The sequence below is a fragment of the Calidris pugnax genome, unplaced genomic scaffold, assembly GCF_001431845.1.
Source record: "Calidris pugnax isolate Ruff unplaced genomic scaffold, ASM143184v1 scaffold135, whole genome shotgun sequence".
In the NCBI taxonomy this organism is placed as follows: Eukaryota; Metazoa; Chordata; class Aves; order Charadriiformes; family Scolopacidae; genus Calidris; species Calidris pugnax.
In genome coordinates, this window is record NW_015090961.1 from 3,074,190 (window position 1) to 3,097,300 (window position 23,111).

General features: G+C 52.7%; 1 protein-coding gene across 1 annotated transcript in view; it reads right to left on the minus strand.

The window, feature by feature from the left end:
• Window positions 1-23,111, minus strand: part of ASTN2 (astrotactin 2) — a 145,791-nt gene that overhangs the window by 79,885 nt on the left and 42,795 nt on the right. Inside the window, exons 5-6 of the mRNA XM_014952355.1 lie at window positions 14,580-14,713; window positions 13,213-13,361 (exon numbers count right to left, since the gene is read on the minus strand). Coding sequence (XP_014807841.1) covers window positions 13,213-13,361; window positions 14,580-14,713 — 283 coding nt within the window. The remainder of the gene's footprint in view (window positions 1-13,212; window positions 13,362-14,579; window positions 14,714-23,111) is intronic.

A 23,111-nucleotide genomic window follows, 5' to 3' on the forward strand; every position in this document is an offset into this window, starting at 1 on the left:
GGCTCCACATGTAAAACTGGTGCCACTGAAGATGAATCAAGTCATTAATCACCAGCGTGAGTATCTGTAATTAGAGCTGCCGGGAGTCACAGGAGCAAGAGTCAAAGGCTCTAACAGGATTATGGACAGAGCTGGATTGTTTTATGACTAATATTAGCAGATAAAGGGAACCTATCACGTGCTCAAGGAGGTCAGCGAGGAAGGCATTTCCCATCCCCAACCACCCGGCTTTGGTGATCTCTGCACCAGTCTCCCCACCACTGAACAGGAGGAGGGCAGAGGCTCCCACCAGCATCCTCCTTGGAGGGTACCCCGGGGAGGGGGAGAGGACCCTCCTGCAGCCCCCGGGGTGCAGGCTCAGCCCACGGCCGAGAGCCGGAGGGAGCTGGCTGACCCAGAGCAGCTCGGCGTGTTCCCGGGCCCAGACGCCAGCTGTTTGCGGCTGGAGGAGGCAGGCAGATGCTGAGGAGCAGTCCCATCCTCACGCCAAACATCTGGGGGGGAGCGGGGAGAGCCTGTCCGGCCACTCGCCTCCCGCCTTGCCCGGGTGAACCCGGCAGCTTTCCCTCATCCCCCCCACCCCCGTGTCCTTCCAGCTCACACGCTCCCTTCTCCAGCCCCATTCCCAACAAGCCCCGACATGCCTCTCCGTAGCCTTCGGGCCAGGAGGGAGCAGGGAGCTGGGGCCAGGCAGAGCAGGAGCCAAAAGTCCTCGCAACAACCCCCCCGGGGAGGGGAAGGCGCAGCCTCTCTTAGGTCTTGGGGCCCCAGCGCCCAATTTGAAGCAGCTATTGCTGCTTCTCTGAGCTCGTGCTTCAGGACTGGAAAAGGTCTGGGAGCTTTCAAAGAAAGCTTAATTAAGGAGACAACGGTCTCATGCCTTTGCCCCCAGAAAACAGGGTGCCGAGCCACCATCCTGGGGGCATCTGGCAGAAGAAGCTCCATCAGCCACAGGCTTGTAGGATGACCCCCAGTGAAGGGAGAATGCCAAGAGGGAATAGTCCCCACAGCCACTGGATGTTGTCCCAGTAGGGTCCAGTTTGCCCCAGGGCCCCCAGATGGGATGGGCATTCCCTATCTGCTTTGAGCTGTGCTCCAGGATGGAGCAGATCCCGTGGCTTCTTTTAGCTATTGCTCCTGCTCCCTGTGGCCCCTGGCAGAACGGGCACATTCACCTGGGTTTGATGCTCTCCATCTACCAAGACGACACTGAGGTTGTCTAGATGAACTGGAAATTGAGATCTGAAAATAACCTGAAGCCAAGTGTGAGCTTTTAAGGCTTGGGAGAAGGCATCATAGTAAATATTACTGTATATGAATTTGGACTACTTGCTCTTAACTGGCTCTCAATCTTTGGCCGTTACTCCTGAGTGCCTCAATTTCCCAGGCTGAACAATGAACTGGTGAAATTTATCGATTTCCACAGATGACAGCACAGGATAAAGGAAAGTATTATCAGTGATTGTGTACAAGCTCTCCTCTCTCAGCACAGCCTTGCTGCTACCACCTGCACTGAAGCCTTCAGTGGCCTTATGAGTGTGCCACAGAGGGGAGATGGAGAGTGGGGTCCCTCAACCGTACCCCAAGGCTCCTGACTCTACCATCACCCCAGGGGTATGTTCAAGTCCAGCACCAGGGAAACAAAGAATGAGCCTCATTAACGCCAGCAAATTGACCTGACCTAGCTGCACAGGATGGTCCCTCTGGAGTTGAAATTCAGGTCTTCCCAGTAGGGGCAACGCTCATATTGGTGAGGCCAGTCCCAAGGACAGCCCAGCCAAGGATGGCAGAATGACTGGAGGAGCTGGGCTGCTATGCAGGAAGAGCCATTGCCAGGCTCCAAGCTCCTTGGAGGTATTTCCTAACCCCAGTATCACCTTATTTCACCAGGGTGAGTCATCAGACCACCACAGAAAACCTCAGGACCTTGCTTCCGTAGTCGTGATCAGAAACTTCCTTTATTAAATTAAGGACCATCCCCTACCCGTCATCTCAGCGTTTGATAAAGAGAAGCGAGGGCTGGAGGAAGGGCTGCAGACTGGTGCCTGGAGGCTTGTATCAGCAGAACTCGTGTCCAGTAGTGCTGCAGAGCTGCTCCCGGACACAGCATGCAGAAACGGGAGGAGGTATTAACCCACACACCAAACAGGTCTCTCCACAAACACAGCGGTTCCCTTCCTCCCATACCCCTGGGATGCTGTTTCAAAGCAGCATCCACAGTCAGTACCACTCTGAAACACTCATTTGGCTACAGGGACAATCTCACTGGCTCTGTGTGGACCAACGTGACATCTTTCCTCAAATACACCTCTCAGGTGGGACAGATGAAAGCATGCCCTTAAATGCTCGCTGCTAAAACGGTCCCCTCTGGGATGTATCAACCCCTTCCTCACGACCAGCATGACACGTGCCAGCAAGAAGACAGACCTTGCTTGGTTCAAACGACACCAGTTCAGAATATGAAGCTTTTTCTATCCCAGTGTTCCTGGAGACATGACGCCCATTCGAAAAAAGATGTTCTCTCTTCTGCAAATAAGCCCCAGTGGCAAGTCAGCACCATCCCCCCTGCCATCCTCCAGCAAAGGTCATGGTCCTGTCCTCTGGAAGAGCAGGACCATAGGGGTGGAAAGAGTTCAGAGACAGTCGGTCCCAGCAAAGATCAAGTCAACCTGATGCTGAGATAAGACCACTCCTTGACCCCACCACACAGGCCCCGTGAGTGCGAACCCAGCAGGGAAACGCTATAGAATCTCCACTCTATCCCCCATAACCCAAACTAGCCACAGCAGTATTTCCTATTATGTCTCCATAACCTAATCTGACCCCCTCTAGGGTCTCCAGATTAATATCTGAGAAAGCTCACAAGTCCAATCACCCAATTACAGGGAGGAAAGGTTGAGCCTATCTAAACAGCATGAAATGTAACATAGACCCAGCTGTCCCCTCCCTCCCAAGAGCCAGATCTCAATCCCCAGCAAGCTGAACAAACTGGGAAGGGGTCATGGGGGAGATGGGGAGGGTCTCTCCCCACTCTTGTATCATATGAAACCTGCAGGAGGAGCAGCTATTTTAATTGGCAAATCCCCTGGCTCAAGGTTTAATCCCTCTCCGTTTTTGCTTAACTTCCCTCAGACCACAACAACATGGGGAATAGACGACGTGCCCCACCTTGAGCCCCACAACAGGAGCCCCCATCATCTCGGTGAACAGGGAGGCAGAGGACGACGGTCCTCAGGACACACAGCATACACAGCCCAACCTGGGAGATGCAGGGATGAAGGACTGGTACCACCATCTGCCATCTAAGACAGATGAGCCTGGGGAATGGTGTGGGTTAGAGCAGCCTTGGTGCTGGCAAGATCACAGCCCAGAATGACAGCAACGTCCCCACAGTTGGGGACATCGAGAGGGGGTGGAGAGGTTTCTAACAGGACAGAACAGGCTGTCCCAAGGCAGCCTTTGTGCCTCCTTGGATCCCTTTCCTACCCTTATTTCCTTCCAGAGGAGCGTGGAGGGACACTGCCGAACTTTTTGGATTGCATTTCAGCCACCTGACAAAGCTGAATGCATGGGAAACCTCAACAGCAGCCAGGAGTGGAGAGCAGATTCCCCATCCCGTTCAGGATCTAGTCTCATGCTTTGGCTAGAATGAGAGGAACATGCAAAATCTCCAGAAAAATCCTTTCCTGGCAGGCAATCCCAGTCTGGGCATCATTCAGAGCCCATCCAAAGGGAAGACCCAAGCTTCCTCCCAGAGCAGGGTTCTGTTGCATCCATGGATGCCCCACAGCCTAAATTTTCCAAGTAGCTCGGGGCTGCATTGCCAAGTGCCAGCACTGCAAGCGCAGACTGAGCTTCCCTCCAAATTCCAGCCACAATTTATTGATTAGAAAAGCCTGTCTAGTCAATAAAGGCTCCTGTGAGAAGGTTCCACTGAACTGTGCTCACACGCCATGATCCGTCTGGCTGCCTTAGCAGCCTTTGCTTTTGATGCTTTCTGACAAGATGGATTTGTGGCCTTGACTTTTCCAGATCAGGAGAAACTTAATCCTAGAGGATAAAATTGCAGACCAGCAAAAAAAAAAAAAAAAATCCCTCCATGACTGGGCTCATTAACTGCCACTTAAGAAGTTCAGCTAGAAGGGAGCATCCCCAGCTGTCCTTTGCCTTGAGGCAGAGGTAGCTCTGAACAAACAGCACAAAGCCCTTGGCAAACACCATGATCTCCAAGGGCATGACACATTCGTGGCACCATCCGGGCTGCCCTGTCCTCTGCAGTCAGTGGGGAATGGGCAGCCAGTCCCAGCTCCCCACCTATGAAGTGATCTGGGAGAAAACACAGAAAATGCCCACTTCTGACCAAAAGGTGTCTGGGCAGATATAAAAAAAACCCACCAAACCAAAAAATCTGGAACAACCATATGGAAATGTGAATTAATGAAATATTTCAGCAACTGACTCAGTCCTAATTGAGAGCTGAGAACCCTCCACCTCCCTTCTGCTTTCCAGGATACAAAAATGACACTGGTAGGTGGAAATAACTACAGCTGTCCCAGTGGGAGAGAAATCAGTGAGCGTAATGGCCAAAATTAAGCACTTGGTTGGTGCTATTACACAACACATCTCAGGAAGCAGCTTCCAAAAACTTGACCTTTTCTTCAAAGGCTTCTTTTTGACTCGTCTTTCCTTTTGCTAACAAGTGAAGTGGATTCAGCAGTCTAGAAGGGTACTCTGGGTGTTGAAAACATCTCTACCCATGCGCTAGTGACAGGAGAGGCAGCAGCAATGACAGCTTCCACACAGCAGCCCTGCTCAGCCCAGGCTCCCTGCACACAGGCGGTGGCAGATGAAGCTCTGCTGCATCTCCATCCCCAGCACCTAAGCCAGTTAGTCCTCATTGAGTGGTGGTTGTGATCAACCAAACACCTGCCCACCGAGAAACCAGCTGAGATCCACCAGGGAGACCACCAAAGAACAAGCAGGTAGAAGACAACCAAGCAGTGAATTTAAGACTGGCAATGGTGGGTCACCACCTCCTGACCACCATCCTCAGCTTCGGTGGTGTTCAAAAGAGGTCCTTGAACACAAGTCAAACACACAGATGCCCCCTGAAAGAGCATCACTCCCAGACTGAGCCCTAACCTTCCTGACCACCAGCATCACCACGCTGAGAGCAATGGTCTGGGATCAGGGAGAGCAGAAGAGCTGCTCTCCTGAAACCAGCAGAGACTGTGGTCTCTTTTCCAAAACTCAGTTTGGGATCCAGCTGCAGAGCCTATGTCCCATGGACCAACTTATAAATCAAAAGATATCTACAAAAAATGGCACCTATGCTAATGTAAGTGCCATAGAGTTCTTTATGAAGAGAGCTTTGCCTCCAGAGGGCTTTACAGAGGTAGTCGATATCATCACCCACACTCAAGATCATTAGCATCTTTAACAACAACTGGTTTAAACACTCACGCTTTAATATCCTCCACACTTCATTGGCATGAATTGAAACTCTGGACATTCACATATTTACCCAGCTCCTGGCTGGACCTGAAGCTCCTACAGCTTTCTAAGGGCAGTGCCAACTCCTGCCCAGCCTGTCTGGAAGTCAGGACTCCAAAGATGATTTTTAGACATGCAATAGGAGTGCAACCTAGTTGTACAGAGATTGTGCTGACTCCTTACTGACAGGCACAGTATTTGTTCTGGCCAGATAGTTTTTTCTCTTCCTCTCCCAGCCTATGGCTGGTTCTCACATGACAGTAGCAGCACAGCTTGCACACAAGAGGGTGTGCTGGAAGTGACGGTTACCATAGCTATATCTATACAGCCCCGGCCATCCAGGCACGACAGAACAATGCTCTACAGAACCAAGTTATAAATAAGATGCTCTCAAGCTTCAATTCAGAGCGCTACTTGCAAGTGTACAAAGCACTAAGCCTTCTGGTTTGACCTCTTTCTCTTTCTTTTACAGACGCGATGCGGATTCGAAGACTCCTCTGCAGAACAGCCTTGCTCCAGAGATGCCTCTAACACCGGCGCGGTGACATGCCCAGGTTTTACACAACCATACCCCAACCTTCTACACATCATTCTGCCCAGTCTTTTCTCCAGACGCCCTCCCCAGTTTACCCGCCAGCTCTTCTCCTCACCACAGTGCTGTGCACAGAGGGCCCTGGTCTCCTAGACTCTGACCAAGCTGCCAAAATCCAGTTCTCCTGCTGCGAGGTCTACGTGATCCCCAACAAGCTCGTTCTGCAGCCTCTGTTCTCCTCTCTTTGAGGATTACAAGCTGTTCTGGATGAGGGCTACCTCTTCTTCTGAACGTGACCACTGATCAGCCAAAGAGCCCCAGGAGCAGCCAGGATCCCCCGATGACGTGAGAAATAACAAAACTTGGGAGTCTCTGCTCAGACCTCACCTGTCCTGGGACACAGCACCCCAAGACTGACAGCAGCTCAGCTGTACAAAAGCAAATGAGCAGTGTGCTCTTTTGTTGTACACTTTTCCCAACTGACACCCCACAATATCCCCAAATACATTAACCCAGCTGTCGACACACACCCAGCTGTACAAGTGGTACCACAGAGAAGAGAGAGGAAACTGCAGAACAGAAGACGATGGGCTGGGAGAGAGGTAGAGCCTCGTAATCCACCTCTCATGATCTCCTAGCAGCACACAGCAAGCAGGGCATTGTGGAAATGTCACGTTCACACTCACCGTCACCACAACCACAGTGACAGCAAGCACCACTTTCATAGAATCACAGCATTGTCAAGGTTGGAAGGGACCTTTCAGATCATCAAGTCCACACACCAACCTCACACTGCCAAAACCACCACTAACCCACGTCTGGCCCGGATTTTAAATTCCTCCGGGGACAGCAATTCCACCACTTCCCTGGGCAGCCTGTTCCAATGCTTGACAACCCTTTCAGTGAAGAAGTTTTTCCTAATATTAAATCTAAACCTCCGTGGTGCAACTTGAGGCCATTTCCTCTCGTCTTATGGCTTGTTACTTGGGAGAAGAGACTGACCCCCACCTGGCTACAACCTCCTTTCAGGGAGTTGTAGCGAGCGAGGAGGTCTCCCCTCAGCCTCCTTTTCTTTGTTTCTCTGCATCTTCCCAGCTCTACCCACTTGACACAGGAGCACAAGCAGCAGGAGGTGGCTTCACGCTCAAGGAGCTTTGCAGGGGAAGAGGACTGACCACCGTGGTGGTGGGGAATGACTGGGAGGTGCTGCATAATCCAGAGGTCAGCACATGGCTCCTGACATAGGAGCGAGCACTGGGCATGAAGCTGGGAGGAACCCCCTCCACTTCTGGAGACGAATACTGCTCCATGATGAGGGTCTCATGCTGAGGTTAATTCACTGCCCAGCTCTCCAGTGACCTCAGGGAAGGCATTTTATCTCTGTCATGGGTTTTTTCCCTCCACCTCTCCATTCCTCCATCCCTCTCTTGCACAGCAAGGGAGAGCCCCTCACGTGATTGACGGGAAGAAGGGTCTGACTTATGAACAGCAAAGTGCTTTGCGATCCTCTCGTGGCCCACACACCGAAACCACCAACTCCAGAGGCCTCCTCAGCCTCCCCCTGTGCAGGTGCATGGTGGCCACCCACCGAGTCCCCCCCAGAGAGCTGGGGCCCAGAGGCACGGTAGAAGCTCAGCATCGTCCTGTGGCCCCTGGGGTTGATGGTGGTGGGGAGCCCCACCAGCCTCATCCAGGTCCTGTTGGATAGACACATGGTTGGAGACCCAGCAGCGAACAGATGAGGGCAGGAGGGGGAAGAAAACTGCACCAGGGAGAGGAACATCAAGAAAGGGATGGAGGAGCTCCCAGAGCTATGAAGCATCACAGCAGCAACACAGCCACCACCCCAGGAGTGACCCACAGATCCCAAGCTGTCACACAGTGAAAGCCCAGCCCCTCATCCTTCCCAAGTTGTCCCCAGGCCTGCTTTGTGTGTGCTACAAGCACATTCAAAGTGCTTTTTATTTTATTTTTAAACCTTGCATTTTGCATGCTCACAGCAGCTGCCCCAACCTGCACTGCCCCCCAGGTGGGTCCGACCTCCCAGGCTGGCCCAGGAGACCCTCCAGGAGGTGTTAAACCAGGCACAGGTCTGCCTGTCCCCACCAGAGGATTTCACCCTTCATCTTCCAGACGAAGCCTCCCACTGCAGCTCCTTGGCTTCCAATCCTCAACCCAGGGCAAGGATCCTTCTGTCCTTCTCCCCATCACGGGCTGAAGGAGGCAGCACTCCCCTTGGAGGACCATCTGAGTGGTGGGGCTCAGCTCAACCAGGGGACCTTCTATGCCAGGGCCACCACAAAAGGCAATGGCAATACCCCCAGGTCCAGCACAGGCAGGGACATGAGGGACACAGCCTGGCTAGGGCAACCAGAACCGAGACATAAAAAGCACTTTGCACTGCGGTCATACTATCCCCTCGTCCCTCCCCCTCATCCCCTTCGGAGCTTCTTAACTTCAGAAACCTCCCTCCAGAGGAGTGTTGGAGTGACAGAAAACATTTTCCAAGCCTAATATCAGTTCCAGATGTTCACAGCCATTTCAGTTTGTACCTCACCCTGTAAAACACATTTCTCCCTCTCCCTCTCTCAAGTGCAGCGCCTGCTTCGTCCATGACATCATGGGCTGGCGGCTCGGCCCCGCACACACTCACACACACTCACACGGCCTCGCCGAGAGCCCCACGTTCAAACAAAGAGCATCACTCAACTACAAAGCCGTCGCACACATGGAGTTATGAGTAATTTCACAAGTTTTTAATAAACAGTTGGGGATGTAATTGCTCCTCTGTCTTCTCCGCTGGCTCCCGAGCGCGGAGCCGCTCGCTCCCCGCGCGCTGGTGTTGAAAGCGTGGTTTGTTTCGCACACAAGTTCACCTCCTATTAGCCTCAGATGGTCCAAGGGCTGTGTTTTTCTAAGCACCAGTAATAAGCCTCTTAAAAAAAGCACGTACAGCCGGGGGCAGCTGACCCACATGAGCTCCTGGCTCCTTCCACCCCATCCCGCAGCATCACCACCCCGTGCAGAGCCCAGCAGGGAGCAGAGGGGATGCATCTTAGACCAGCCTCGAAACTCCCTCCTGAGATTGCTCCAGGAAGAAGAGGAGCAAGTATTTTCTGGCTCAAGGGAAAGGCTACACCTTCCAGTTGCAAAGCAAAGGGGAGGCCAAGGAGTTTTGCAAGGGTGAGAAACTGGGGGCTTTTGGGGGGCAGGAGGGAGGCAGAAGGCAGGTTAGGCAGAGGCCAGGTATCATCTAGCTTGCCATGGGGCTGAAGAGCAGGTTGGCACAGCTCTAGCCCCAGCCAATGCCAGGAATCCCAACAAGAAATGGCTACAACTGCAGTAAAACAAACAAAAACCCTGTACAAACACAAATAACCCACACGCTTAAACTCCAGTGATCCAAGGGATGAACGGCAGAAGCACCAAGAGCCCTCAAACCTTGCAGGTTCCTCCCAGCCCAGCATTGCCACGCTCTGCAGACACCTGTGGTGCACCTTCCAGCAATGGGAACAACCCATTTCTACCTGCCCATGGTCACCAGACTGGTGGGGAAGGAAGACCTGCCAATATTCATCAAAAGCCATCCAAATTTCATATCCCCCACCCCCCTCCCCAAGGCTTCCTTCTTCTGGGGTTGACTTATTTATTTTGGGGATGCTGCCCAGATGCAATGGAGATGTGGTGCAGCACGACAGATGGGTGACAGTGGTGATGGGGTACCCATGGTAGGATTTTTGGTGGGGTGAAGCACGATACCAAGCAAAGGCTTTAAGAACTATAGCAGTCAGCATCTCTGCAAACCTACGCAAGGTATTTGCAAGAATCAAGTCATCTGGCATTAGGGGCCTGTAGGGTAAGAAAGGAATGAAGGCAGGAATGCTGTTTCGTTATAAACAACATAGGAAAAAAGAAAAGAAAGGGGGAGATTTAGGGTTGGCTTTTCTCTTTAATTGTTAATGGGGTCATTCTGTCCCAAATGGTCCCCCAGAGCAGGGAGAGGGGAGGGCAGCTCCCCACAATGAATTCAATCGCCTGTCAAACACATGGCAGTCATAAAAAGAAAATAATAATAATAATCTGTATTTCCTACTCTGGCTGCCAGGCAAAGATCCAGCCACTTCAAAGGAGAAACCCCACGTTTCCCCAGTCTGGCCTCACCTGACCGATGTGTGAGCAATCTGGAATCCCCATCCAAAACAAAGCCCCTCCTTTGGTGGCTTGTTTTCTTTCTCCATTACCGGAGGGTGCCCCTCCAAGATAAAGAACAAGCCTTCTTCCATGCCGGGAAACTGGAAACATAACCCAGGGGCCATGGCCACCTCGGGCAGCTCTGGAAGTGGATGCTGGCAAGGTGTAGGAGAAAGCTCCTGTGGGACTGGACTGGTGTATGAGCCAGGAACCAGAGCTCCTTCTTGCAGGGGTCTCCACAAACAGCCAAGGCCCCCCAGAACGTGGGGCTCTGGCTCTCTCCAGCAGGAAAAGCTCAGCTCTTGCAGCACAAAAATTTTGGATATGGTGGTAAAAGAGGCTGAAGAAGCAGAATAGAAGGGTCTGAGATGAACAGAGAGGGTGAAAGCTTCCCTGTGGCTGCGAGCTGGAGCACTTTCCTCTGTGGCAGCTCATGGCAGCAGAGAGCTTTGGCCCAGAGGGTCTTATGAAATTAGCGAGGAGAAGAAAAAAGCCACCACCACAAGCACAGAAAGCTTCCAACCAAGACCCAAGGACTGTGCAACTCTAGTCTTTCTCCGAGTGAACTTCTTCAGATTGCCTGCCTGACAGGGAAACACAGACAAGCGTCTTCCCAGGATGTCCAGGAAGCCCCCTGGAAGATGGCAGGAGCACAGCAAGGTTCCTCCCTCCAATGTCAGCCACGTCCCCAAGTCCGGTCAGGTCCCTTGTCCTTGCAGGCAGCCCGGACATACGTGCCTTGCATAAGCTCACCAGGCTCCACCTTAAAACAAATGAGTTTTTTAATGACCCAAAGCTGTTGCAGAGCCTTGCTCCAACAATGGGTGAAAACTCTCTTTCTATGCTCCCTTGCCTGGGGGTTTGAAATGCAGTACTGCCAGCTCTGGGGGAAGGAGCCCTTCACACAAAGGTAAATCTCTGCTTTGGTCAACAACACTGGCCGTCCCCTGACATGTCACATGAGCTTCTTTAACAAACAACATCCAAAATCCTCCAGCAAAGAGCAGTAGGAGGTTTTGCCTGGTTTTCCATGCAGCAGCAGCATCACTCAAGGTCACAAATCTAATACCGAAATACATCATTGATTCACCCAAAGCAAACCCCATCCTTCACACCCCTCCACCTTGCCCAGCAGCTCCTGGAGCATGACCCGAATTGCTGACAAAGCCTTTGCAACGCACAGAGCACTCAGTCCAAGCCTGAGCTGGGAATCAAACTCCAACCCAGGGAAGTTTCAGGTTCCCCTGGTGATGTTTTGTTGAATTGCTGACAAAGCCTTTGTAACGCACAGAGAAGTTTCAGGTTCCCCTGGTGATGTTTTGTGATGCTTATATGATCCCTCCAAGTACTGCAGGCTTTAAGTTACTTCATTAGGTGTGCAAGGGAACTTAAAGTGTCCTTTCAAAGGCTGGCATGCGATGCAATACTCACTGGGACGGACCAGTAAAGCCCTTGAGGTGTTGAGGGCTGACCCTCCTCCCACACCCACCATCCTGCAGCATTTCAGCCTCATCAGATCAGTCACTTCAGCCAGAAACTCCAACTCACACCTTTCCTACCCAAAAAGGGCAAAAAAATTCCTACTGCTGGGCTGCGCTTTTGTATTTTCCCTTCCCCTCAAACACCCATGTTCACAGAAACCTTCAGAAACCTCTCCTGAATGGAGGAGCATCGTGGTTTAGGCTGGGCTGGCCAATGATAAGATGACAGATGATCTCTCCCACCCCTTGCTCCAAGGAGAGTGAGAAGAGAGATAAAGAGACGTGTGAGTCCAGGAAAAAAACCCCACTAATTTAATGAAATATTAATAATAGAACAAAAAGGAAATAATGAAATAGATATGATATATATAAATAAATATAAAACTGCATGAAGTTCCCAGGAAGATGCCACCAGCAGGGAAAGTTCCAGACTAGACTCAGTAACAACAAGAATTGGATTTCAGAACTCACCAATGGGGACTGAAGGTAGACAAACCCTTAGGGTCCTTCTCAGACATCAGTCATTGACAAAAGCAAGCCATTGAAGAAGAGTCCTTGAAGAGGAGCCAACCCAACCCCTTTCATCCCTCAGCTTTTATACCCAGTGGGGCAGATGGGAAGGAAAACCCCATTGGTCAGTTGGGTCAGTTTGTCAACAACTTTACCTGTTGACTCCTCCCCACAGGTGGGACCTGTGATGATGAGGGGTCTGGAACATCTCCTTTATGAGGAGAGGCTAAGGGACTTGGGTGTTTTTAGTTTCAAGAAGAGAAGGTTGAGGGGGGATCTGATCAACGCTTATAAATACTTAAAGGGTGGGCGTCAAGAGGATGGGGCTGGTCTTTTTTCAGTGGTGCCCAGGGACAGGACAAGAGGGAATGGGCAAAAACTTGAATATAAGAAGTTCCACCTAAACATGAAAAGGAATTTCTTTACTTTGAGTGTGGCAGAGCCCTGGAAGAGGCTGCCCAGGGAGGTTGGTGGAGTCTCCTTCTCTGGAGACATTCAAACCCACCTGGACATGTTTCTGTGCAACCTGCTCTGGGTGGACCTGCTTTGGCAGGGGGCTGAACTAGATGATCTCCAGAGGTCCCTTCCAACCCCATGTGATTCTGTGACCCCCTCCATGGGGTAACACACTGATTGAGCTGACCCCAATTGCCATGGCAACGAGTGTACGCAAGAGCCTCTCACTGAGTGAGAAGTTTGTATTTATTTACATATATTGTATCTATTTAATTATTTCCTTTTTATTCTATGATTAATATTTCATTAAATTAGTTATTTTTTTCCTAGGCTCAGACCTTTCTTTATCTCTCTTCTCACTCTCCTCGGAGCGAGGGGTGGAAGTGAGCATCAGTGGACCAGGACAAGTGGGTTTGACACCTCAGGTAACACCTTGGCTCTATTCCCTGTTTTCCATAAAAGCAGCAGGTCCCAGCCAGGTGGGCCACAGGATGTGTCCCCCATGGACCCCCTGCACCCTGAGGAGCTCGCTCTCGCAGCCGAACCCACCTGTGTAGAGGTCCGTGTCCGTGTACTCATCCACCTTCTTGTGCTGCAGGACGTAGTCAGACACCTTCGTCCCAATGGCCGGCTGCACGTCCAGCCACTCCAGAGAGACCACGGTGCTGGAGGGCTCCACGTTGGGGGAGAGCCGTAGGCTGGGCAGGAGACAGGAAAGAAACCAAATAGGACATCAGCTCCCTTTTTTGGGGAGGAATCCACCTTCTATAGGGAGCATAACCCCTGGCAGGGCTCATGCTCACACACAGGACAGGGGGCACAAGGGGAGAGCGTGTAGGTGAGCACAGAGTAACTTCCCGTTGAAGTTCAGTTGGGTGTAGCCAACGTGTGTCCTTACCTCCCCCTGCTCCAGTGAAAGCCTTGCTCACGCAACTGCAACCGCAGAACCCCAAATATCCATGGATTCATGGATTTGACAGAGTTGGAAAGGACCTCTAGAGATCATCTAGTCCAACCCCCCTGCTAAAGCCGGATCGCCCAGAGCACAACCCATCTAGAGGAACCTCCATCTCCTGGGAGAGCTCCCGAACTTCAGCAGCCCTGTGGGGAACTGGGGACCAGCTGCCCCAGGAGCAAGAGAGAAGGGGAGGAGGACCCAGCTCTAACCTTTGTGCAACCCAGCAGGGCTGAGTCTTGAGGAGGGGAGGGTCTGGTCTGTGCTGCCAGCGAGCCAAAGGCGAGGGAGGGAGGGAGGGAGAGAAGGGGCAGGTGTGGCTGTGAATTTACCCAGCTGCGAATGAGCAAACCTCTGGTGGGTGTCAGCAGAAGCCAGAGCAGGGCAGCTGTGCAGGGACCACGTGAGTCAGGGTGAAGGCAGAGCAGCTTCGTGCTCCTGGCCGTGACAAGCACTAAGGCGTCCCCTGCTCTCCGCGCCGGGGTGAACCACAACACACAGCACAGGGCTACGGAGACGCCAGCTCCAAACATACAAGGCTGTTTGTTGAACTCGGGCTGGGAAATGAATCCCCTCTGAGGATATTGGCTCGCTGAGAAGGTGTTCTGCTCCTCATGGATCGCTGGAGCCAGCCTTCCTGCTTTCTCAGCTAATTTCCCATCAGCTTGCTCCCGATTTGCTCTTGCTCTGACAAGCCACAATGAATTGCACTGTAATTCCATTTCTTTCAGCATTAGAAATCCCATTCTACAAGCCCCGCTAATCAGGTGATGAAAATCTATAAGGAAACCTTTCCAGGGCCACAGCCGGAGCCAGGATATCCTAAAGGCATCAGTCACACAGCCAGGAGCGCTGGACGGCGGCCCCGGGGCTCCAAGGCCAGAGGAAGGAGGTTGCCCGTGGGCAAGGGGCTGGTGCTGGGGGGCCAGGACCCGCGGGAGGGGCTCGCACGGATACGTACACAGGCGGAGGGAGAGGGCTGCAGTTGGGGAGTCCGTTCTCGTCGAAGGCGTTGAGGTCACACCTGCACCAGTCTTCGATAACGTCGCCTTTCCCCGAGCACCAGTATGAGCTCATCAGGGCTCCCTTGAAAGCCTGACGTGAGAACAAAAAGGGTGAACACGTGCGGGTCGAGACTCAGGGGAAATATGGTGGGTTGGCCAGGCAGTGCTGAGCGTCAGGGGTGGGTGTACACGGAGCTTGGGGATTGGGAAATATCAGGGGGATCCTCCCTGGCTCTGCCACAGACTCTCTGCATGGCCCTGGGCAAGTCATAGAATCATAGAATTGCCCAGGCCAGAAGGGACCTCCAAAGGTCATCTAGTCTGACCTCCCCGCAGTCAGCAGGGACACCCCCAACTAGACCAGGTTGCCCAGGGCCTCGTCGAGCCTCTCCTTGAATATCTCCAGGGAAGGGGCCTCAACCACCTCCCTGGGCAACCTCTTCCAGTGCTCCACCACCCTCACAGTCCCTTCATCTCCCTGTGCTTTAGCTCCCGTGGATGGAGGGATGCTGGTTCATCCCCAGGCGCTGTTTTTGGCGTGGGGATGGGGATTATCTGCACGATGCCTCCTACAAAAGGGATCTCCTGCAGTGGAGAACTGAGCTGCCTGAAGAAACACAGACCACAGCCCATTTGGGACACTGGAGATCACACGTAGAGTACCTTTACACTGGAGCTGCCCACGGTGAAACTCTTCCACCATCCCATCCTGTAGCTGTTTCTGTCCCCACTAAGTAACTCCTACACCACCAACAGCACAGACCAACCTTCCTACACCACCAACAGCACCTTCCAACCTTCTCATACATTTGTTATTTATACCAGCTGCCCTCCTGCAAGCAAACTGCTGCTTTATTCGCTTGCATAAGGAATACCCACAAGCAAAATGGGAGTATGTGAAAGAAAAAAAAATAAAATCCTGTAAAATACTTGCCGGGTTTTCCCCAGCTGGGCAATGTCCCCTCTTCAAGTTGTCCCCAGCCTGACCAGGAGCCATCCCAATGGCTCCTATTGATGCCAATGGATCCCCAGAATAACAGCTGTCCAGCTGCTGGGGTCAGAGCCTGAAATGCTTTGAATTCCCAAAGCTCCCCAGGTCTAACCTTGTGGTGTCTTCCCTGCGCCCATCCCACAGCTCGGGGTGCTCGGTGTCGGTCCCCACACTGCAGGATGGGACATCCCTGCTGTAGGTCAGACTTCCTGGTGGTTTCTCTGCTACTTTTGCCTGTCGTGGCTAATTAACCCTCCAGCTTGGACGAAAGCATCTCTCCCCACACACACACACGCGGCCAACGCTCAACCAGACCCTGGGAAACCACAACGCCCTGCTAAGAATAATCATAACACCAAAACTTCACCCGCCGAAACGGACCTCTTTGTGAGGCTTTTGACCTTTCGAAGGGCACATTTCGGGGCTGAAACGCCTTCCCAGGTCCTCATCCATGTAAAACAGCCTCGCTGCCAGCCTTCCCCCCAGCCCAGCTCCCAGCAGCTCCTCTATTCCCAGCCGCCTGCGGATGCCTGGCCCCGGCGATACCGCCCGCGCCGGCAGGTTACGCCTTCGAGATAAAACCCTGCCCTTTGAGGAGGACAGGGACGGCTCCAGCGGCTGCGGCATTTAGTAAAAAACTCGAGGAAAAGCGCCATCCCGGGGAGGTTTCTGAAAAGGGGAAGGTATAAATAGAGCCTGACGTCAGGGCTCCCATTGTCCCGGGTTTTGTCGCTCTCCCCCAAACACCCCCCCCACCCCCCCAGCACCTTTAACGAGGCGCCTCGAGCCTCTCGCCTCTGAAACATTTTCTGCTTCCAGGCATTTACAAAATGGGACTGTTCCAGAAGGGGGAAAAAAAAAAAAAAAAAAAAGGAAGGAAAAAGCATGTGAAAGAGAGAAAATGTGACGTTATTTTATTTTCTTCTTTAGAATGTAATTGAAGCACTGGGCTGGAAAGGACATCTCAAAGTAATTGGAAAGCAGGGGAGACAGAGAGGAGTTTATCTGACACATGGATAAATGGGTACAGACACAATTCCATAGAGAGCGGCGGGTCTGTGCAGGATGGAAGCAGAAAGCTCTAAAAATTCAGTGAAAGCCATGCACATGGGTGGATGGGAAGCGTGTGCTCTCCCCAGGAAGCAGGAGAAATACATATGTTGTGGGTGCGGGTGTGCACAGACAGATGTTGGGTGATCCCTGGAAGAGCTGTACCATCACACCCGTGGCACTGCTCCACTGTCACCCTGTCCCCAACCCTGACCCCTGCAGCTCTGAATGCTCCCTGGTCCCTAACCCAGCTCCTCCCTGCACATCCCCAACCCAGGGCAGGAATCCCACCCGTCCCATCCATGCCCTTTCGCCAAATCCAACGGTCAATTCCTTCCTTCTATGTTCTTTTTTCCGACGGTAGGTGCAGGGCTGGATGAGCAAATCCCCTCTGCTCTGCCTGCCCAGCCTCATGCACGTTTTAATTAGATCCTGCAGGTACCCAGCCGTCATCTGCCTTGTGTCAACCTTCACACAAACGAGGTTAGCTAATCGATGCGTCCTTCAATTGCGCTCATTAAGGCGAGCACACCTACGCGCACTAACCGGGTTACTCAGCGCGCGGCCGGCCCCCAGAGCTGGCTGTTGCCTCCATCCCATTTCCAGGAGCCCGTTGATACTGGGATGGCCGAGCAGCCAGGACTCACCCTCCCTCACTTTCCAGTGGGATTTCTAGCCAGTGGTTTCCAGGATTTTCCTGTCGGCGCTGGGGAGCATATGTTGAAGGGTAGGGAAGGGACAAGAGTGATCTGATGGGGGGAAATGGGTAAGATCGTGAAGAAAGAAGGGACAAAGCTCCCCATACAAAGATGTTCATCATCACTTTAGGAAGCTCTACATCCTCCATTGGGACAACAGCCCGCTCCCTTACTCCACAGAAATTCCAGAACAAATAGAAGGTCTCTTGAGCTTCAAGGACTCTGGTCCTCCCAGCCCTGAAGCCAGGAACAGCTTTTGGTGTAGTTCACACAGAGCTCACCCTTCCTTCCCTCACCTCCACCAGCCTGGTCCAACAGCTCAGGAAAACCAAGAGCAACGGACAAAGGATGAAGCAAAGGTGCTGAGACCCCCCCCATGGGCAGTCGCAGCTTTCAGGAGAGCTGCAGATGGGAACACACAGGGACCTCCTCGGTCTGTGGTGGCCAAGGACAACCTTCCCCTCCTTCCTTGGAGTGGGCACCTCCACATGTCTTGTCCTTCCCTGTTGCCATGCTCGGAAAAATGCAGCAAACACTTTCCTCCCTACCAGGAGACAGCATGTACAACAAGAAGACCATCTCCAACATGACCATCCATCTCTGCATCAGATGTTTCGCCATGGTGGTCACGCCAAGGTACCAAGCTGGGAAAACCCAAGAGGTTCTGGAAGTGTGAAGGGCTTCCCAGGAGCAGCCCTGCCTGCTGGGGATGGCAGAGTGGCCCCCAACACACCATCCTGCGCTTGCCAACCGCTCCCCAGGATCTCAATGTCCCCCTGTGCCCCCAGGCAATTTTATCTTTCATTTAAAAGTATCCAAATTGTATTGTTTCCCTGTGAGTCAGCCCATTTAGTTTATGTCCTTCAGTGCCAGAGGGGAAATTTATGAGATGAGAAACTGGCTCGAAACGTTTATTTTCTAGATGACGAGTCATGCCATTAGATATATAGCATTATGAATCATAGGAACAGCATCTAATTTGCTCTTAAAGGTATAATAGGTCTGACTCCCCACACCCATACACACACATATATTGGATTGATAGTTCCCCCATAGGATGGCTAGTTCATTTGTTTTGACATGAGCAAGACTTACAGGACCATAAAGTCCCATCTTACCATAAGTTAAGCCTATTCATAAAAAAAATATTAGGGAAACGAATGATCAGCTAAGCACATTCATCCTACACTCCATTGCATATGGATCTTTCTCCTGTTGTTATTTGTGCTCAGGGGGAGGCCATTTGGCCCCGTTTTATAGCTTAGACGCTCTGCAACAGAATATAGAAGAACATTTCCTTTGTCCTCTGTTAGACCTGGCTGATGGAGGGAGAAGCATTAAGTTATTTCTGACCGTGGGTTTTCTGTTAACATCCCCAGAGAGGTAAATTATAGGATGTGAAGGAACCTTTCAGATCAGCATTTGCAGGACTCAGCACGCACCACAGGTCCTGGTGTTTCCAGATGGGGTACTGGAAAGGGCATGTTTTGGGTGCTTATCTGCGTTTGAACATCTGGTCATCTCCATGGCTGACAGAGACAGGAAAATCTGGCTTGACTGTTTCTTTGAGTCTAGGTTTCTCTGTGGTTGGTATGCACACCCCAGTTTCTGGAAAAATTATAAAGGAAGTACACGGAAATGAAAAAATATGAGCATGGAGGCTGGACACAGCTATCCTGGAGATACCAGAGATGATCTAGAAGGTGGCCGTTTGGTACCTTTTGAGCTTTGCACTAATTTCCCTGGTCTTTGTTTGCTTGTTTGTTTTTCTTTTTCTAAATGTAGAAGGAAGAGAAGAGTGTGAGCAGGCTGGGTCATACGAATGGACAGACTCAGCCCCATGTCCAGGGACATGGCAGCCAAGGGAGACATTCTGTCCCTTCCCATCTGCAGGATGGAGATGGTGCCTACACCACCACCACCACCTTCCCCCAAGCACGGGTGGGTGCCACCAGAGGAGGCAGAAGGGCTGCCTGGCGAGGCACAGCCCAGTTCTGCTCACCAACAAACCCCAGTCACTCAGAGATGTCACCCCATACGGTGCCTGACAGAACCGGGCCACTGACTGGAGCTCCCAGGTGCTCCAAGCAGTCTGTAGATAGCAACAGAAATATTGACCATTCATCAAGGGAAAGAAGGTTATGGGATGCAGGCTCCCGCAGGGATTTCCCAGCCTGAATGGGATGCTACCATGAAGATAGGGTGGCTGGAGGAAAAGCTTTCCATGCCCTCACAATAACGCTGAGTGCTGTTCACAGGAGATAAATGCTGCTCCTTGGTCTAGACTTCTCTGGGAGGAGGGGATAAAAAAAAAAAAAAAAAGCGCAAAAGAGGAGGAAAACTGAGGATTTCCCAGGCCAGAGACTCTTTCCAGGATCATGCAGTTCGCGTCTGAAAGTCTGCTCCAGGTTCACAGCGAAGGAGGATGAAGTTTCCCTACTGCTGTTGGCAGGTGATCTCATCTTGTGCTGCTCACACCCTCCCTGCCTCCGGCTGCCGGTCCCCGGGGAGCAGGATCACCAGCACTTCATCCTGGGAAGGCACATCAAGCAGTTTACCGGAAAGGTCAGGGTGCTGGAAAGGACCCAGGGTGGGCAGCATCCTGATTTCTGTGATTTATGGGATCCGAGGGAGAGGCAGAGGACACTGTAAAAAAACCTGGCAGCGGGGGAAATAAAAGCCTTTGGGCTGCAGGGAGAGTCCCGTCCCGGGGAGCCGGCTCCGCTTTCACACCTCGGCTACAAAGCTCCCCATTATAGCCCAATCCCGGCCGTTACAATGCGGCTATTCTTCCCCGGGAAAGGCGAGTCGGATGTGGGCTGGAGCTGCAGCAGGATGCTCCAGAGGAGGAGGAGGAGGAGGAGGAGGAGGACAAGGGGCCAATTAGCTGATATTAAAACAAAGCGAAAACAAATCCAAAAAAAAAAACCACAACCCTACACCCTGGACCAAAACAACAACAACAACAAAAAAAACCACCAACCAACCCTCACCTCAACAATACAAACACTGTCCCCCTTCGCCCTGGCTCCCTTTCAGATTTGGCGCTGGAAAAAGAAATCCCTGGCACCGGCTCTTCACGCCTTCAGGGGCTGCTTCGGGGAAGCCGCGTACGCGCAGGGAGGATGGTTGTCCTCCAGTAGCTCTGCCCAACGGTGCTCTACGGGGGCCAAAGTGAGCCCATGGCCTCGGGGACACCTCTCACCCCTGCCCCATAGCATCCTGCACCCTCCTCCTGCCACCCCAAGTGGGCAGGGGACATCAGGAGACTCAGCCCTGGGGTCCAAGGCGATGGAAGGGCCCAGATATCTGCCCTCCTGAATGGGCTTCAAGGGGTACGGCCAAACTCTACCCGGAGAATGAGTCCAAATTTGACTTCTCCAGCCTCTGTCTCAATTCCTCTGTCCCTTGTCCTCAGGCATATGTTTCTCCTAGTCCTGCTCAAGCCTAGGACCGATCTCCAGGCACATCTCTGGTCACCGCTTGTGGAGCCCTGCAGGCTGAACTGGGATGCCCATGGGGACAATGTTTACCCAAGGGAGTCAAGACCTCCTCACCAAGGCACAGTCGTGACCTCAAAGCCAGCAGCAGAACCCAGATGATGCCCAACAAGACCATCTCCTCTGAGGGAGCACAGGGTCTCGAGGCAACAGTGCTGAGCTCCCGGGGTACCGGGTTTCTCAGGTGTGCTCTTTTTCATCTGTTCTACCCTTTGAGGGCAATGTCAACATCAAAGTGGGGGGGTCCCAGCATCAGCGATACACTTGGATACTCCAGCTCCTTGCCCAGGGGCTGGAAAGCCACAATACCAAGCCCAGTCTGCACAAACTGGGGGGGCTCCCCACTGCCCTGGGAGAGAGGCAGCAATGGAGGTACGATGGACACATTTCACCCTATTTTGGATCCTTTAGACCATCCATCCTGGTAATTCAGGGGTGGTATAAATGCCCAGAAGGACTCCAAGTACAGAGCCAGGGCACAGCTCCGTCACACTGTGCCTTACAAACAGCAAGTGCCAGACAACCTCGACCCTGAGACCCAAACAAGAACCACCAACAGGAGACATCAAAACCAGCAGGGCTTGGCACTTCTGCTGGAAGTTTGAAGGATGGAAGGGATAAAAGAGGTGCTTTCCCCTTTCTTTGCCCCTGCTTGCCTTCTGCTCCATGATAACTCCACTGCTGGGCTTGGGCAGTTGCTGGACCCTGGGGCCAGCAGTGTGAGGACATGCTCCCCAGCAAGCCTCTGCATCACAGGCTGTGTCCCGTGTGCTGTGAGCAGGCTGTGGCTGCAGGCAAATGCTGAGATTACTCAGTTTTTGAATTAAATCAAGGTCCTAAGGGCCTTCTAAATGCTTTCCCCTTTCTTTGCCCCTGCTTGCCTTCTGCTCCATGATAACTCCACTGCTGGGCTTGGGCAGTTGCTGGACCCTGGGGCCAGCAGTGTGAGGACATGCTCCCCAGCAAGCCTCTGCATCACAGGCTGTGTCCCGTGTGCTGTGAGCAGGCTGTGGCTGCAGGCAAATGCTGAGATTACTCAGTTTTTGAATTAAATCAAGGTCCTAAGGGCCTTCTAAAAATCCCGGGCCCAAGGGCAGCAGAGGGAGGAGAGGGAGCGAAATAAATATCCTACAGGAGAGAGGTTGATGGAGAGAAGGGAGAGACGGAAGGTGGGGAGGAAGGGATGGAAGAAGCAGGACAGCAGATAAGATGAAGGTTTAAGATGTGAGGAAGAAGGGGAAAGGAAAGTGCTGGAGCTGGTGTGAGCCCAGGGATTCATATTTAGGGAATGGGAATGGCCAGGAAAGAGGAGGAGGGACAGGGAAGGCAAAAAGCACTCCCTGTGTCCTGCTGTGGCAAGGGGGGGATGGCCTTGGATGGGCTGCAGGGACAGGAGGGGATGAGAGGATCTGCCCTACCGAGACCCAGTGCAGCTGCCTGATGGGGGTGAGAGGGGACAGCGTACACCCACCTGCCCCCCACCCCAGGACCCACCGCTGTGGATAGAGCAAGGTGACCCGTCCTGGCACGCACTGCTCACTGCCAGCCCCTGGTGTCCCCTTAGCACCTGCTCCACCAGCATCCTCCATCCTGTGGCCACCCGAACCCCTCGCCCTGGTGCCTCCAACCCCAGCCCCACTGGTGGAGAGCACCCTGGGGTGAAGGGGAGCAGACTCACACACAGCACAAGGCTCCCCGGGGGGAACCCCTTCACCTCTGGGAGAGCCGGTGGAGAGAGGAGCAGGAGGGACACATCGAATGCAGCCCTCTGGAAGATGACAGGGGCTTCTCCTGTTTGGTTGCTTTTGTTTGTTTGCCTGTTTGTTTGCTGGTTTTCCCAGTGCCTCAGCAGAAAGCACAATGCGGGCTGTGCTCCAGCTGCAGCTGATGGGGCCAGCCCTCTGCAGGAGCCAGGGGAGGGAGAGAAGGATCCTGTGTTTCTCCTCCTGCTGCTGCTGAAACACAGGATCCAGCTCCCCAGGCCGAGGAGGTGCCCCAAGAACCCCAGCAGGGAAGGAGTAAGAGCAAAAGCAAGCAGAGCTCAGCAGGGCAGGCAGCATCAGCAGGACTTGGGGGGACAGATGATGATGGTGATGATGAGGGGACCACCAAGGCCAGACAGACAGGGTGGCATTGCCACCTGGGCGCAGGGCTTAAACAGGGAGGTGGTCGTGGAGATCCCCCAGATCCTGCTAGGCTCTGCTTGTTTTCACTCTTACTCCTTCCCTGCTGGCCAACCTCCCTCTCATA